At 52.1% G+C, this 17,150-nt stretch overlaps 4 protein-coding genes across 4 annotated transcripts; 2 read left to right on the top strand and 2 right to left on the bottom strand.

Moving 5' to 3' along the window:
- Positions 1 to 371: 371 nt before the first annotated feature.
- EsH8_V_000840 (DNA-directed RNA polymerase II subunit RPB2) lies at positions 372 to 4,263 on the bottom strand (the record flags this gene model as incomplete). The annotated part of the gene is made up of 3 exons (XM_083273356.1): positions 372 to 534; positions 591 to 1,819; positions 1,873 to 4,263. 3 exons carry the CDS (start codon positions 4,261 to 4,263, stop codon positions 372 to 374), a joined length of 3,783 nt encoding a protein of 1,260 aa, XP_083126071.1.
- Positions 4,264 to 5,677: 1,414 nt separating this feature from the next.
- Positions 5,678 to 7,111, top strand: EsH8_V_000839 (glycosyl hydrolase family 45-domain-containing protein; the record flags this gene model as incomplete). The annotated part of the gene is made up of 6 exons (XM_083273355.1): positions 5,678 to 5,766; positions 5,826 to 6,074; positions 6,130 to 6,191; positions 6,243 to 6,640; positions 6,697 to 6,733; positions 6,798 to 7,111. 6 exons carry the CDS (start codon positions 5,678 to 5,680, stop codon positions 7,109 to 7,111), a joined length of 1,149 nt encoding a protein of 382 aa, XP_083126070.1.
- Positions 7,112 to 7,528: 417 nt separating this feature from the next.
- On the bottom strand, positions 7,529 to 9,043 carry EsH8_V_000838 (indoleamine 2,3-dioxygenase; the record flags this gene model as incomplete). The annotated part of the gene is made up of 1 exon (XM_083273354.1): positions 7,529 to 9,043. One exon carries the CDS (start codon positions 9,041 to 9,043, stop codon positions 7,529 to 7,531), a length of 1,515 nt encoding a protein of 504 aa, XP_083126069.1.
- Positions 9,044 to 11,131: 2,088 nt separating this feature from the next.
- Positions 11,132 to 13,011, top strand: EsH8_V_000837 (UEV domain-containing protein; the record flags this gene model as incomplete). Its single annotated transcript, XM_083273353.1, has 4 exons — positions 11,132 to 11,182; positions 11,251 to 11,338; positions 11,400 to 11,638; positions 11,713 to 13,011. 4 exons carry the CDS (start codon positions 11,132 to 11,134, stop codon positions 13,009 to 13,011), a joined length of 1,677 nt encoding a protein of 558 aa, XP_083126068.1.
- Positions 13,012 to 17,150: the final 4,139 nt, after the last annotated feature.

Raw genomic sequence — 17,150 nt, 5'->3', positions numbered from 1 at the left:
AGGGAGGCAGTCCAGCCGGCCTTAGAGTTGGGTATCGTTTTGTGTATTTTTATAATCTCACTTGTACAACATTGTATCAAAAGTCTGGAGACACCAAACACCCTTTTCGTGTTGAATGCCTGTCCTCTCTTTCCTTTTTCTCTTTTTGATGGTACATGTCATTAGTACAAGACATATAGAGGCGTCATCTGCCATTCTGCCGCCCGCCGACAATATGGCTTGGGTGCCCAGAAAAGTTTCCCACCCTCTAAGACGCCAAATGCAATTACCCTTTATACTCCCCCGCCATACCTCCTCGACTCAGTTCACATCGCTAGAACCTCTCCTCGATGGCCGCTCCTCTATGCTTTTCACCCGTCGGCAAGCTTCCTTTACCGAATAGATACTCCGGATCTGTTGGTGAACATGCGTGCTGCAATGTTCATTGATTGCAGTTCCTGGAAGAGAAGCTTGGCTGCGTATGGAATGTGGATCTGTGCAATCTTCGTCTTGTTCTTGCATGGCCTGCACTCGAATGACTGCTTCGCGAGGTTTCTATCGTCTGGTTAGCGATGTGCTGGGGACTATTGAATGATTTAGGCGCGACTTACGCAATGGGGGTCATCAAACCACAGATCTCGCAAACGTGAACACGGAACGCATCCGAAACTTCAAACAACCTTTCCTTGAGGAAAGAAGCCGCGCCGTGAGCAATCATGCAATCACGTTCCATCTCTCCAAAACGCAAACCGCCGTCACGGGCACGACCTTCGACGGGTTGTCTAGTCATGATCTGGACAGGGCCACGCGCACGAGCGTGGATCTTGTCGTCGACCATATGACGCAGACGCTGATAGTAGGTTGGTCCGAAGAAGACTTGAGCTCGCAGCTTCCGGCCAGTGTGGCCGTTGTACATGATCTCAAATCCTCTCGACTGATATCCTTGGTCTCTAAGCAGCTGCGAAACAGAGTCGACTGTCACGTCCGTGAAAGGAGTGGCATCGCCCTCCATACCCTTCAAAGTCGAGACCTTGCTGAGCAGACACTCGATCAAATGAGCGATTGTCATACGAGACGGAATGGCGTGGGGATTGATGATGATGTCCGGCGTAATACCCTCGCAGGTGAAGGGCATGTCCTCCTGCCGGTAGGTAACACCGATGGTGCCCTTTTGACCGTGACGTGAGGCAAACTTGTCACCAATTTGAGGAATCTTGGTTGTTCTGACACGGACCTTGACGTAGCGGAGGCCGTCCTGGTTGGTTGTGACGATAACAGAGTCCACAATACCATTCTCAGTACTTCGAAGAGGGGTAGATGCGTCGCGCTTGACATGTTGCGTTGTTCGCTGACCCAGTTCCTGGTTGTCTGGGTTGATGGGCGATGTCTTTCCAATGATGATATCCTCACCCGAGACACGAACACCGGGAGCAACAATACCATCGTCATCTAGCTTGTCGTATGTGCCATGTTTCAGACGCAAGGTATCACTTCTGAATGGCTTCTCAAACTGCTCAACGAGATTGATTCCCACACGCTTCTCGCAGTCGGTGTAAGATCGGAAGAACAGACTCCTGAAGAGACCACGGTCGATGCTGCTCTGATTCATAATCACGGAATCTTCCTGGTTGTAACCCGAGTAACAGGCAATGGCGACGATTGCGTTTTGGCCGGCTGGAAGCTCTCTGAATTTCAAGAACTCCATGGATCGAGTCGTTGCCAGCGGTTTCTGAGGGTAGTAGAGAATGTTGGCCATTGTGTCCATTCTGCGTGAGTAGTTCGTCAGGAAGAAGCCCATGGCTTGCTTGCCCATGGCAGACTGGTAAGTGTTACGAGGAGACTGGAGCAATCGTTAGCGAGTGAGGCAGTAGCAGAAATCATAGAACCACGTACCTGGTTGTGATCAGGGAAAGGAATGATACTGGCGCAGATACCCAGCAGCATACTCGGGTGAATTTCACAATGGGTGTACATGTGCGTTGTGGGATTGATCTTGGTTTTCAAACGACGGTTCCGGTCCTCACTGTTATCTTCCTCGAACACCTGGCCTTGCTTTTGCAGTCTGTATATCTCCAAGTCCTCAGGGGTCATGCAAATCATGGCAGTTTCTTCCTCTTCGGCATCGAGGTACTCGATAACTCCGCTATGGGCGAGTGACTCCCATGTAATCTTGTCGGCGGGGTTGTCCGGAGGGTTCTCTTGCTGGTCGCGCATTTCGTTGACCGTTGCCTTTTGCAGCACAAGCGAACCTTGGGCAACTATACCATTCGCGCTTTGCTCTACGACAAAGACAGGTCTCATGACTCTGCCGGCGTCAGAGAAAATCTTGAACTCACGGTCTCGGATGTCACGGACGAGAGACACTTCGTGAGAGATGACGTTTCGCCGGCGAGTACCCTGGACGTCTGGAACCAAAATTCTCGGGTCTTGATGAACACCAACCCAAACACCATTGAGGAAGACCTTGGTGGCATTAGGATATCTCAGTGGCTCGTACTCCTCAAGAACCTCCATGCCTCGTTGGATCATGTAATCAATGATGGGCTCGGCAGGCGTGCCTACACTGACGTAGCACATGAGTGACAAGTTCTTGACTAGACCACAAGCCTGTCCCTCTGGGGTTTCAGCCGGACAAACCAAGCCCCAATGGGTGTTGTGAAGCTGTCGGGGCTTTGCGAGCTTGCCGTCACGGCCAATAGGTGTGTTCGTACGTCGAAGATGGGACAGTGTAGACGCGAAGGTGTATCTGTTCAGCACCTGAGATACGCCTGCCGTCGAACTCATTGCCTTCTTCTGGTCTCCCCAGTTGCCCGTGGCCAACGAATACTTCAATCCGTTGGAGAGCGTCTGCGGCTTGACGCCGAGGGTCAAACTAAATTGCCGGTTGGACTCAACACAACGTTTAAGATGGCCAGACAATTCCTGGTTCATGCGGCGAACGATATTGCGGAACAGCTTGGCGAGCAGAGGGCCGGCAAGGTCAAGACGCTTCTTTCCAAAGTGATCACGATCGTCGGTATCGCGTCGGCCCAAAGCGCACTGAAGCAACTTGTGGACCATGTAACCCAGGAAGAAGGCCTTCCGCGTCTCACTACCTTCGCTCTGTGAGATATGCGGCAGAGTCTCTTTCTGCAGGATATCCTTGGCCGTCCTCACACGCTTTTCTCTAGGGATATTGTGGTTGCTACCTCGCTTGCCGATGAAGTCGAGGGCTACCTCTCTGTCCTGTATACAGAAGGCTTCCTCAATGCATGGTCGCAGCATCTCGAGCATCTGGCTGTCATTTCGGTCATAGCAAATGTGATTCAGGATATCCTCGTCGGATACCACACCCAGCGCTCGGAAAACGATAGCAATGGGCAGGTCGGACTTGACGTAGGGCAGACTGCAGTGAATGGTCTGACCATATCCGCCCTTCGCAGCGTCGCCTTTGCTGTACAACTTCAGCATCATGCTAGAAATGAGTCGAGAGCCCTTCTCGAGAGCACTGCGAATCTCGGCCGTGTACGAGTAGGGACTAGGCTGGGCCTTCTTGAAGACTTGAACAATGTTCGCTGCCGATCGCTCTTGGGCAATGAGAACCTTTTCGCTGCCGTTGATGATGAAGTATCCTCCCTGGTCGTAAGGGCACTCATTCAGCATAAACAAGTCATCCTCCTGTTCGCTGCTCAAGTGGCAGATCTTGGACTTGACCATGATGGGCATACGTCCAATGAATATCATGTCCTTCATGTCGTCAGACTTGTTCTTGTCCGCACCATAGTCCTCGCCACTTTCTTCCTCCTCCCACTCCAGCTTCGTAGGGTGTTCGCCGGTGTTGGCTAATTCATCCTGCTGCTCCTCATCGAGCTCGTTCAGTGGGATGGGCTTCTCGACCGCGATCGAAACCTTCTTGGTGATCTTAACATAGAGCGGGCTAGCGTAGGTGAGGTTTCGATCGCGACATTCGTAGGGAAGCAGCGTTGTGACTTTGCCATCGGCTTCAGTGATGGACGGTCGGGAGACCATGACTGTGCCAAATTTGACCTCATAACGACGAAGAGCGATGACCTTGTCACTGTCGGACATGGGGTTCGGCTGGTCTAGGGTGATTTGGGAGTACTCGTCGATAAGTTCTTGGACAGTCGAGGAGGTGAACTCGTCGAAAGAGTCAACTTGCTGGGAAACCAGACCCTTGGACTCAAAGAAGGATGAGATAACAGTCCAGCAGTCCTCAGGAGTAATGCTGGTGTCGTCTTCGTCGACGTAGCCATCGTAGTCGTAGTCATCGTAGGCGTCAGCCATTCTGGCGATGGAAGATGGCGGTGCGCGAGTGCGAAGGGGGTTCGTGTGCAGCAAAGAGTGGAAATTTATCTCGTGTTTAGAAGCAAAACTATACCTTCCACTGGTTGACGAGGAAGGCGCGACTGAGGGCGGGGGTTGCGGTCGATCGGGAGTTGGCGGCAGGAGTGGGAAACCACGATGATGATTAACAATCACGACGCAGAGCCCAGGCGAATTTGCCTCTTCAGCTCGGTCGGAGCATTCGTAGAGGGAAAAGGAAACAATCCCGGCCGTTTATTTCGATAACGGTCGAGCAGCACGATGTCGATTCGAAGTGCGACGGAGGTGGATGGTGTGGGTGAGCGCGACGCAGAATCAGCCTCGTTGAAATGGGTTTTTTTTTGCCAATTCCCGTCTGGAGGCAGAAGGCGCGAGAGACGGGACGGGAGTCTCCAAGTGAACTCAGAACGCGGCCAGGGGCGAAACGCTAGTCTCTGTCGGGGTTAGTGATCCATTTGACGCTTGAGGTACCTGAGCCAATGGCGACGGTGCAGCAACTACTGGGACTCCACAGGAGCTTCCAGGTCACGTGGCTTGACGACTATTCCAAAAGTACGGCACCTCCCCACGTGCTCCCTCGCAGCGACAGTTGGGCGACAACCTCAGTATGGGATCCTTCTTCTGCATTAGGAAGCAACGACATCTTCAAGTTCCGTTACCAAGACCAACAGCGTTGCAAATTCCCTGTCGTCCTGCTGAAATGAGCACATCCTACCGGTCACTATAGTCCCTTTTCACCATTTCCATCATCTGCTCGTTTCCATAGCGGCAAGCATGATCAAGTGATCAGCCATGTCAGGCACAGGGAACAGATGGGAGCTGCTTTTACCCGTACATTTCCTCGATATAGAACCAACAACTACCTCTTCGGATGAATCGCCCGGAAGCCCGGTTCATGGTTCTGACTAGCCGCTTACGGTCGTTTGATGTTCCATCCGCACCTTCGGAGCTCTGATAGCCGGGTTCCCAAGTCGTACGCTATCGGCTGAGATGCCGACGTAGCTTGACGGCCAAACTTTGCTGTAGGTCAAATGGACTCTCGTGGAAGAAGAGCAATTTCCACAAGGGAGGCCTTGTTTGTCTGATTTGTGGAATATCCACATGCAACGGAATGGTACTGCCGTCTTCCCCATAGCACGTACTCGATACCGCTCGTGGGTCTACCCCCTCATCGAATCTGGATTGGAAGCGGACTGTACACGTGCACCGCTCTGGAAGCAAGCGTTGGAATGTCGGTTTTAACTGATGGTCTTCGTAAATAAATACCCGGTTGGGTGCTGAGAGAACAGGACGCAAAGACTGCTGGGCTCAGCTGCTCGATCTGCAGGCTTGCTACTGAAATTTACAGACAGACTCGCCTATTTGACCCTATACCATGCGCTTTGATACTGCCTTTGGCATCGCTGCTGCCCTGGCTCTGCCGACTGCTGCCCTGGCTGCATCGGGTACCGGTAAATCCACCAGGTTGGCCACATGTATTCTTTGGACAGCTCAGGAGTTGTTTTGGCTCACATGTCATTCAGATACTGGGATTGCTGCAAGCCATCCTGTGCGTGGCCCAACAAAGGCCCTGTCAGCCAGCCGGTATTTACCTGCGACAAAAATGGTTCTCTCCTAGGCCCCGACACAAAAAGTGGCTGTGAGAATGGTGGTTCCGCATATACCTGTACTGACCAAACCCCTTGGGCCATCAATGACCTCGTCTCCTTTGGGTTTGCGGCCACATCTATATCAGGCGGCACCGAGTCCAGTTGGTGCTGCGGCTGCTATGCGTGAGCTCGTATAGTTTTTCTACAAGTTGTATCATTGTGCTAATATATAGACCAGCATCACGTTCACGTCGGGCAAGAACAAGGGCAAGGTCATGGTGGTGCAGTCGACCAACACAGGTAAGAAAAACCCAGCATCAGCATCTCGAGAAGCGCTAACGTAACAGTAAGGCGGGGATTTGGGAAGTAATCATTTTGATATCATGATGCCTGGCGGAGGCCTCGGGATTTTTGATGGCTGCACAAGCCAGTTTGGGTTCCAATTTCCTGGCGCTCGCTATGGTGGTGTCTCTTATCGTAGCGAATGCGCCGCCCTGCCCGCAAAGCTTCAAAGCGGTTGCCAATGGAGGTTTGACTGGTTCATGAACGCCGACAATCCCAACTTGTCCTTTACTCAAGTTCAGTGTCCAACAGAGCTTGTAGCTCGTTCGGGCTGCCGTCGATCTGACGACGCCAGCTTCCCCACCTTTGAGATGCCGACCAACACACACTGGGAACAACCGCAGCCTACAGAGACGGCAGGCGCAAACGAGCAGTGTGATAGCATCACGTGGGATGTCCAGAAGAAGGTTTGGCGTTCGGGAAACGATACATTGACGGTAAAACTTTGCTAATCTGTGTACAGTGTCCCCTCGGCTACTACTGCAGATATGTGACAGACTGTAAGTTTTGACTGTTGCCCATGCCTTATTGCTAGGGTCTTGCTTATCAAGTACGGCCTCTTAGACTACTGGCAGTGCACTCAAGGAACTGACCCGACTGCATCCTCATCTTCGTCAAGTTCAAGGGCTTCCTCTACAACAAGTACCGGCTTACGGACATCAGCCTCGACGACCGCGCAATCGACTCCAACGACTCATCATACATCCTCAACATTGGCTGTGGTGACGACGACGACACCTGTCACGGTTGGAGGAACAGTGCCTGTCTGGGCACAGTGCAATGCCAGCTCTTGGCCTACGCCTTCAGCATGTGCCCCTGGGGCTGCTTGCGTTTCCTTGAATCCATTTTACTGGCAGTGTCAGCCTACAGGAACGTAACTACCATAGAAAATGGCTATTCAAAATGACGTTTGACAGTGTCTGCAGGCTGGCTTGCTCCACGCACACTTCGCCCTGCACTACTGTTATGAGTATGGAGACTCAGGGTATAGACCATTAGCCCCCCGGTGCTTTCTGACGGTATGGCAACATCTAGCAGACCCCTCTCGCCTCTTCTCTCTTTCCCCCAACAAAAATCATCACGATAGGGCAGGCAGTCTAGACCTTACTTAAATTAAAGCATTGCAAACTAGACGGGTGTGGCATATGTCAAGGCATCGCGCAGTTGAATGTTTGTCTAGTCTAAATCGAAGACACCGACGGAGCTCTATTCTTTGTATGCATATCCGTGGCCACACGTTGGGGTTTATACCAACGGCGGCTTAAGCAGCCAATCAAATGACCCTTGCAGTCGCATCAATAGTGGCAAATACCGCCCACATCATCATCGATAGTCCAGGTACCAGCCAGGCCGCTGACCTCGACTTCGACGCCAAGGCTAGGTTGCTCTGGCTTGCCCAAGAAGAAGTCGCCCTTGCCCTCGGACTTAATCGTCCTGCTCATAAAGCGGCGGGTCCACTCTTCGATGGCCGGCTCGCCGGTCTCATCTCGCGCCTGTTTCAAGAACGGAATAAGAGCCGTCCCGCCGGTGCCCTTCAGCTTCTTGTTACCTCCGACAGTGTCCAGGTTGTTGCCCTGGGCATTGGACTGACGTTGGCGCGAAGCCGTGGCCAAGTTGAGACGCTGCCGCGCCGCCTCAGGACTTCTCGACCTGCTGCGGGCGCGCACCTCTCGCGATGGCAAAATGATGTAGCGAGTGACAATGGCAATGTGCTTGTCGCGGAATGCGCTGAGCATGGCGAGACAGGCATCATAGGCCAGGCACAGATTGAGATCATCCCGGTGAGACTCAACAAACTCGCGGATATTGGCAACGCCAGAAACATCCTTCAGGAATCGAGCATGGGGTCCGGGCATGTAGCGGCGCATCTCCATGATGAAGTTGTGTTTCGGGACGGGAGCTCGAGACTCGCGTTCCGATTCGGAGAATGGGTCCCGCTTCTCGCCGGTCGGTCGGTGGTCAATACCGAGGATGACATCAAAAAACTGAATCAGACTGCTCTGGGCATTACTACCGCCGCTGTACTGACGGTAGTCCTCCTTTCCTGAACCGTCGTCGTAGTTGACTCCATCGGGTAGACCGGCCTCGGCCATGTTCTTGCTGCCAGCGAGGAAGGTACGAATGCGATTATAGAAGATGTTGGGGTCGCAGCTCTCGTGCATGCGCTGCAGGATATTGGTCAGGTCGGTCAAGCGCTCCGCAAAGGTGCGCAGACAACGGGTAACCGTGGCGCCATCTCCTTGGCGAGCGGCGGCCACAGCCGTCAGCATAAGGGGGATGATGGGAGCGCCACGGGCCTCAATGGCGACAGAGACGAGGTAGAACCAGGACTCGTCGAGAGAACCAGTAAAGGTGTTGAGAGTGGCGAGATTCTCCAGGTTGTCAATATCCTCGTCGACAAAGAGAGGCTTGAAGTTCCAAAGACACAAGGCAGCGTAGGTCGCAACCGGCGGCAGCTCGAGGTGGTTGGAGATTTTCAAGAGCGGGATGGTGATAGCTGGGGGTAGCTGGTCGCATGGCTCATCGCCGCCCCAAATGTAGGCGTGAGCCATAAAGCACAGCAAGGAGTACGCTCTCCGCCATTCTGCGTCGTGTTCCAGACCAATGGTGGAGAGGACAGGCAGCCGGTCAACAACGGGGCGAAGACGACGGCTGAGGACCAGTGCCTGAAGGTTGGCGACGACGGCTTCCCACTTGTTATAGTAGGGATCCGGCAGTCGGGTCAACGGGAGAACGTCCGGCAGGAATCCATGGGCCGGTGAAATTCCATAGTCGGACAGGACGGGGATGGGAGGGAGCATAGCGATCATGCGTTGCGTCTTATCGCTGCTCGTGCGTGAGTCTGGTGATGCAAGCCGGCCAAGTTGGTGGCAGTTGATTGGGATCGCCTCTGGATGCAGAGTTCCGATTGAAAGAGAGACAGTATTCAATAAGGTCCTGACGCAAGGAGTATCCAGATAGAGCTGGAATACTCCTCAGCCGTGCGGAATATCCTTGAAACTGCGAGCATTCAACGGGGAGATGGGGTCAGAGTTTTGAAAGACTGTTTTTTTGTTGTTGTTGATTAGATTCCGGAAACAACATAAGCCTTGGCAGTTGCGAGAGACGGGAGCGGCGGAGAGAGAAAGAAAGAGAGAGAGGGTGTTTTATTAATGCGCGCAACGGTCCCTGTCGGCTAAGTGGGATTGGACCAAAAAAAAGCTTCCAGGGTCTTCCCTCGAGACATGTTTCCCACTTGGAAGAGATGTCGAGGCGAGCGAGGTACGTACACGACTAGGCATTGAGAACTAGCAGGGCTGAGTGCTTGCGCGCTGCGCTTGGAGGGGTTTTGGGGCGTAACTCGAAACGCAGTCGGTACACGTTCTGGGCTAGTGGAGTACTTTCCGAGTGGTAGTTCAATCAATTTCTAGTGTAGAGTGCTTTGAGCTATCTAGGGATATTTTGGGCAGTGGTAGATACACTAATCTGTGGCAGATAGCACGGCACGCCATACACATGCATGTGATTGCTGATGAATCGAGTCAAGTGAGAATGAGGCGCTGGGATTTATCTCAGCAGGTTCTCAGTTGGCAGCCCACGAAGATGGCAGTTGAACTAATTACAGGGTGGGGCTGGAAGTGCGTACTTCTGGGGCCAGAGTAGACTCGGAGGGGTAATACAGGAAAAGAAGAAGAAACGAGTTGGGAGGAAACGACTGGGGTGAGGGGAAACATGTGTTGATTCCTCGGCCGATTCTTGCATGATCTGACCAGTCCCGACTCAAGGCTTCCAAACAAAACTCTTCAACGCAGGCGTCGGCGGGGCCACCTCTCCGGATTCGGCCACACTGAGATAGTATTGGTGAGGGAATGACTTGCTGCACCATGACACGGAAATGCTTTGACAACTCTTGTCTCTCGGTTTCAGTCAGACTCACTTGACAATGGGCAAGACGGCAGAATAATGCAGTGGTCTAGAGCTCCGACGCCGAACAGGCCTTGATGGGAACACGCCACCTGGAGACACGCCACCTTACCCCATGCATGGTGATTACATAGCATCTGCGTTTTGTCTTTCTTTCACGGCCACGGGCTTTCCGTCTCATTGCGCCGTCATCCGGTTGACCCGGGTTTTCCTTTGTATCTGTCGCCGCTATCAGTTAACTTGCTTACCCATTTCGCGCAATATGACCTCGACCGTCTTCTTTTGAGACAGTCAGGAAACACAAGTGGCCATGCCATGTGCGGCGGCTCTCGAGCGCATTTGCTGGCCGCCACCCCTAAATCTTAGTCGTAATCCCTCAAGGTTCTCTACCATGAAGTGCCGCATAGGTTATCGCCTTGTGATGCGATGCGATGCGATGCAAGGCACAGCTGAGCAGATTAGGGATTTGACCATGGTATGGAATCAGGTGACTGGCATGACAAAACGACGCATTTGTCAAGATGTGTTTGTTGCCTGCCAAGCTAGCGAATCATTAGATGGTAACTAAAGTGTTATCCAACGTCGCAGGCCGACTGGACACAGCACTCATCAGTGACTTGAAGGGTGAGACTCCGCAGCGGTACAGCTGTTCGCACGGGGCTGTTCTGAGCGGCGGGGAGATTCTCCACAGGGTCCCACTTTAACCAACCAAGCTGCGTCATCCTCCAACCGGCGCCCAACCCCCGATCCCCGAGCTCCAACATCCACTGCGCTCCAGCTACGGCGTGTCCAGCTACCTGACCAACGCCGTTGTCCGCCGCCGTCCGACCTCTCCCACTCCTGTCTGCCGATCAACTCTACCGGCCGACCTTTTTGTCGCCCTCCGAAGCACCATCGCGCCCGACCCCGGGTCCCCGACATGCATTCATGACTTGACCTTGCCCGTCGCATCCCCGCCTCTCCCTCTCCGTCTGAGCTCCCCTCCCATCACCACAATGCCTGTTCCACAGCACGTCTTGAACTGGCTTTACAGCATTCTTACCAGCGTAACTTGATCCTTCGCAAACCCCCTTTGGCAATCCTTGTCTCTCGCTAACGCGCCGCTTGTTCCCAGGAATATCACGATGTGAATCGCACCTACAACGACGTTGCTCAGGCGCTGTCCCAGTACCCCTCTCTATCGCCGCGCACCGATGTCCACAGTACGCAACTTTTGACTCTAGCATTATACACATCCAGAACAGTTGCTGATGCTATAGACAGCCTTCGACAATGGAGTGTCCGCCCTCCTCCTACACCTCTCGGGCACTATCCCTGTCATCTTTAGAGGGACCACCTACCGGTTTCCCATCTCCATGTGGGTTCCTCACGCCTACCCTCGAGAGGCCCCTTTGGTTTATGTCACTCCAACCGAATCCATGATGGTCCGGCCCGGCCAGCATGTAGACCCCCAAGGTCAAGTTTACCACCCATATCTTGTTGGCTGGACTACCTTCTGGGATGTACGTCTCCCCTCCATCCTCTCATATCCCTTGAGTTACCCTTTGGTAGTATCCGCCTGACTTCTCTTGGTCAGAAATCCACCATTCTCGACTTCCTGGCAATTTTGAGAGACATTTTTGCCAAGGAGCCCCCCGTCATTGCCCGACAACAAGCTCAACAGCAACCTCTCCCTCCTGCTCCTCCTTCACAGCTACAGGGGCAAACGCCCCCGCCTATTCCACCTTTACCCCCTGATCTAGCTCCTCGCCCGGCCAGCCGTCCGTCTACCCAAACACCTACAGATACATCACGGCCTCCGCCTCCGCCTCCCAAAACATCCAGCACGGTGCCTTCTTATCGAAGCCCGCCGCCGCCCGTCGATGCCAGAAGCGGACCCCCTCTTCCGCCTTTACCTCCAGGTGTCGATCGTGGGAGCATTCAAGGGAATTATAGCGCTCACGCCCAACAACCGGCTCGGCCTCAAAGCCAAAGCTATTCCCGTTACGATTCAGCACCGCCCTTGCCTCCGACAACCGCCTCTCATTCCCCGCTGCCACCATCAGCCTTGTCTCCACGTACGACGGGTGAATTCCAGCAGCAGCATTTTCGCCCTGGGCCCGCGCCCCAGTCATCGACTTCCCCCGTGGATCCTCGCCGTTCTACGGCCTTCCCACCTCATCAGCAACATGCTCAGCAGTATGGTGCCCCCCCTCCTGGCTGGCAACCAGCTGGACACTATCAGGTAGCATCGTCGCTACCGCAGCAGCAGCAATTGCATCATCAAACACCACCGCAGCAAGAAATACCAAAGCAGCCACCACCCGCAGATTTGCTTGATGAGCCTCTAACTCTGAGCATCCCTTCGCCGTCTTCTGTTTCTGCGCCACCGATACCCCCAAACCCCGAGAAAGACGCTTTACTGCATCAGCTGGCGCAGACACTTCACTCCTTTCGTCAACGCAGTCGACAACAGAATGAGTCTAGCATGGCGGGACTGCAGGCACAACGCACAGCAATGATATCCGCTTTTTCGACTTTACAGTCTGAGATGGGCACACTCAGTCAGACGTCTGCCCTGCTCCAGTCCAATGCCAATATTCTTGTCGAGGCGTTGCGGAAGGCCGATTCTGTCATTGAAGGATCCTCACGCCAGACTGCCCCTGATATTGACGAGCTGCTTGTCGCGCCTACTGTTGTGGCTAATCAGCTATATGCTTTGGTGGCAGAAGAAAAGGCTATTGGAGATGCCATTTTTGTGCTGGGTCGGTCTGTAGAACGGGGCAGGATATCCCCAACCGTATTCGCCAAGACCACGCGCTCATTGGCTCGCGAATGGTACTTGAAGAAGGCGTTGGTTCGCAAGATAGGCAAAGGAATGGGATTGACAGCATAGCGGCGCGATTGATGCTCATTCTCGTGCTCATAACGTTTTGAGGCCTTGCGAGAGAGGTAGGGCTTAAAGACAATATTATCAAACTACCTTGCCTGGCGCCCGATATTGCTTGTATTGGTGCCATTCAGCCTACGTCTTCAAAGGCGTGCAATGGACCTTGACCTCCAAGCTCACTTACATAATTTATTTCTTCTTGACAGATTGCTCGTGCCACTTTATTTAGTGTAGGTCAGTACGTTATCCAAGCGTAACCTCCACTGCTTGCGGACGTTATGAATTGAATCAGTTGAGTCTGCAATCAATCTCCTGTCTCTATATTATTCTCTCAATTATGGCCAACTGGCCTTTGTGTCTCGCCCAATGGCGCTGATATTATAGGTTTAGGACCATACTTGTTTTCAACATTGTACAAACACTCTGTCTTCGAACGCGCACAATCTCCCTGGTATACTTTGAGTATCTGCAGGCAATGTGTTCTACTCTTCCCTGGCAGCAAGGTGAAACGATGCAAGGCTGGCTAGTCGCCATCTGGAGTTGACGATTAGCCCCGTGACACCCACCGAGAGAGCACTCCGACCTTGTGTATCAGAAGCACTTTCAAGACTGCTTCAGGCATCTTGATGTGTTCCTGGTATATGGGGTTCCACCTTCCCTCTTTAGACAAGAAAACAATCCAAATTCATGGGCTTCCTTCTCGTTACAGATGAATAGTATGTATCGTGTCACTCCTGTTGAACTTAGGATGTTGACTAGGCTACCAATGGTTATGGCCAAGAGCCATAAATCATTTCTCTTACCATTGATCGGATAGTAACATCGCCAAACTCGCGACCATGATACTATGTCCGACGCCCGATTGAAACGTCCATCATTGTCTCCGCCGCAACCGATGTCCTATTCCGAGCTGCTCTTGTCCCAGGATATTGAGAGCCTGACGCCTAAATTTCAAGATCAGTCACAACACCCAGGATCTCAAACTTTGACACAATAAGCGGTGCTAGTGTCAGATCTCTCCGTGCAAAGAGTTTGGACATGTAGTACCATGGCCGACGGAGGTCCTAGAACCCGGCTTTCCATTGAATCGCAACTAGCGACGGTTTACTATAGCTGTCGGAAATGGCATCAAGTTTGCACGAAAGTAATAAAGCATGTACGAGAATTTGAATCTAAGTGTCTGTCCATAACAATGGTGGCGTATGTATCTTTGGCAGAGAAGCGGGCAGAAGAAATCTCGTATCTCCGTGTATGGTAAAGATTTTGGGATTTGAAGTGTCTACGCTCTTCCTCTATAACGACACGAACATTCCTTGAAGCACTTGAGCAGTAATATACCTCGTCTCCCCTTGGCAGGCCAGATCGCCGTGCTTTCCTCTTTTAACACCTTGAGAAACTAAATATTGAAGGCAAATCGGGGCTTGAAACTTTCATGTCGTGCCCATCTTCACAGACAAACCCGGACGTGACAAGGTCCCCGGAGCAAACTGGTCCTGCCAAATGGGAGTTTACTTGCCAGCGTTACCTGCCATATATAGCGTTGGCTGTACCCCGGCAGGCGATACGATGCTTCTGATCTGTTAAATTGATCTCTATTGGGAAAGTTGTATCTTAGGAAGTGTTGTTATTCAAATCCAGGGTGGTTGCTCTGAGTTGTGCAGATAAACCATTACAAGGGTTTTGTCAAAATCCGATTTTGAGGAGATGAGGATGTTCATGGGAGCAAACATTGCGAAAGAATAGTTGCTACTGTAGGAATTCGGAAAGTCAAAGGTCTAACTCTGGAAGATCGGCGGTGCACCGAGAGGGCCGCCCCCGAGCGACTGGAATGTCAAGTCGGAGAATCTAAAACCGTTCTTCGTAGAGTTCAACCTGATTCGATGTGCGACGCTACAACGCCTCGCAGGTCTCCGTAGATGTGAACGTTCAGTCCGCTAGTAGAGTGTTCTTTGATAGGCGTACTGGAATCTACTGCACAGCAAGTTCGCTGCAGCTCAGCTTGTAGCTTACTGTATGAGATACGAGAAGCAATCAGGGTTCCCAGTGGTAGGAAGACGACAACCGATGTGTAAGTTAAAGAGCCCGATTCAAAGTTTGACCAGTGACACCATTCCAGAGCAGCGAACATGGCTTAGCGACCCAGGTCAGTACACCTGCGACAGCCTCGGACAAAAGGTGCTGGGAATACGAACCAGGGACTGTCATCAGTAGGCCATTAGTCATGATCAGAACTTCCATAGCACTCAACTCTTTTCTTGAAGGGAAGATCCCACGGTTTCTCATGAGATGCATCAAGAGCTTGACGTTGAACAGGGCGCAGTAATATGCGATTGAGACTGCTCCGATAATGGCGCTGCTCTGGGCAACCCAAAGCGGATGAGGAAATGAGATCGACAAAACGGAATTGATCTTTATAACGCTGAAGGCGACGCGAGAAGTGATGGCAGCTGTAGATAGGAAGCAAGAGAATGCAGCAAAGACCTATTTCCAGGAACTCGACAGCAGGTTGACCAGAGCCCAAGCTTGAATTCCAAGCGACACCTGAACAAGAATGTGTAGAATTAGCGAGGTGATCTCCGTCGCAATGCTACTATGGAAATCTGCAGTCGTGATACGAGAGTAGTCCCCAGCCCACCGCGAGTACATGTTGGCCCAGTTGGAGGTATAATACAGGGCAAGTAGCGCTATGCGAATTGTACTGACGATGAGGGCGGTGATGTGAATTCACAGAGAGACTTTGGCAAGCCTGGTGGAGGATGTCATGGCAAGAATGGTTAGAATCATCATGAAGCTTGCACCAATCTGTGAGCCATAGTTAATGCATATGCCGATATACTCCTGGTTTAGTGCATTGACGTCCGCCAGGCTGAGGTTGATTGAGGTCTTGTTGTCCGCCGCTTTGAGCAAAAAGGTTTGCAAGAATGGGTCGAAGTAAGATATGTTTCCGTTATTTCAGGCTGGATCCGAATTGTGCTTTCTTGGCTTTCGAGCAGGAGGACTTGGGCGCGTCTTGATTCGACCGATTCGCTCCTATACGCTCAAATCCGAACCGATGCTGCGCTGCAATATCAGGGGGATTCATTCATATTACCACCAAACTCAGGCAACTAACTATATCTGCCCAAGAGCAAAGAGAAATTTGATCCAAGGTAAAACAAATAGCTGAGTGCCAAGATTGCAACAAGTAATGCGAAGGAGGGTGAGGATATCGGGTTGGTTGGCTAAAGGCTTCCCTAGACGTGAGCCCAAGACAGAAGAAACCACCAAAAAATCCGAAAGAATAATTCAAAATGAATGAAACATGATACCTTGGAGAGTACGATGTGGTTGGGGATCTGTAGGTAGGCTCGTGGAGGAGAAGTGCAAATTTGACGACGCCGCAGCCGAGGTGGCCTGTGATGGTATACCACGTAATACTCATATGTGTTACAAAAACCGGACTGTCAATCAGTTCTGACATAAAGTGGCTTAGCTTTGCAAAATAAATAATGATATGAGACGAGAGGTTTGAGGAGGCAGGTGTCCTCGCGGCCGTGGCCGTAGTCGTGACAGGTCAACTATCGCATCCCATGTCTTGACTAGCGGCGCAGAGTTGCAATGTGAGCTGAATGACGACCAAGCAAAGAAATCGGGAGCTAGCAAGACATCCGACGGAGAAATTGAGTATATAACTAAGGCCTGGCTAGTTTCGTGTCGCTAAATCAATGTTCGACCATGTTCCCGTGCCGCCCCTGTTCGGGTGGCGGCCGGGAGCGAGCGGGCGGCCCAGAGCTGCCCATTAGCCCAAAGTGTATGTTGAGCTACTTCAAGACCAATATGTTTCCAAAACCCACTTACTCTAATAAGCCGCTGCCAGCGGATGGCTCTGAAAACTTCAACCTCAATCGACACCATGGGGAACCAAGAGCACTATCCTCATGGTCGTCTAGTAGCTAAATGGCCAGGACCAGGAAACTTGGAGACTGACATGGGCCTACTGCGTCATGGCAGGATAGTCAAAGTATAGCCGAGAGAGCCCAGTGTTAAGTTCGCCTTAGGAGTCGGTCCGAGGAGTACCATGGGGCTTATGCTGTCAAATCGACTGTTCCAGACTGTCAGTTCACACGACCCTGGGTCGGGCTAGCTTAAGAAGTGAAAAGTCAGAA

This window comes from Colletotrichum jinshuiense, chromosome 5 (genome assembly GCF_051148585.1).
Source record: "Colletotrichum jinshuiense chromosome 5, complete sequence".
Lineage (NCBI taxonomy): Eukaryota > Fungi > Ascomycota > Sordariomycetes > Glomerellales > Glomerellaceae > Colletotrichum > Colletotrichum jinshuiense.
The sequence above is the reverse complement of the archived record's forward strand: the minus strand, read 5'-3'. Positions and strand labels throughout refer to the sequence as shown.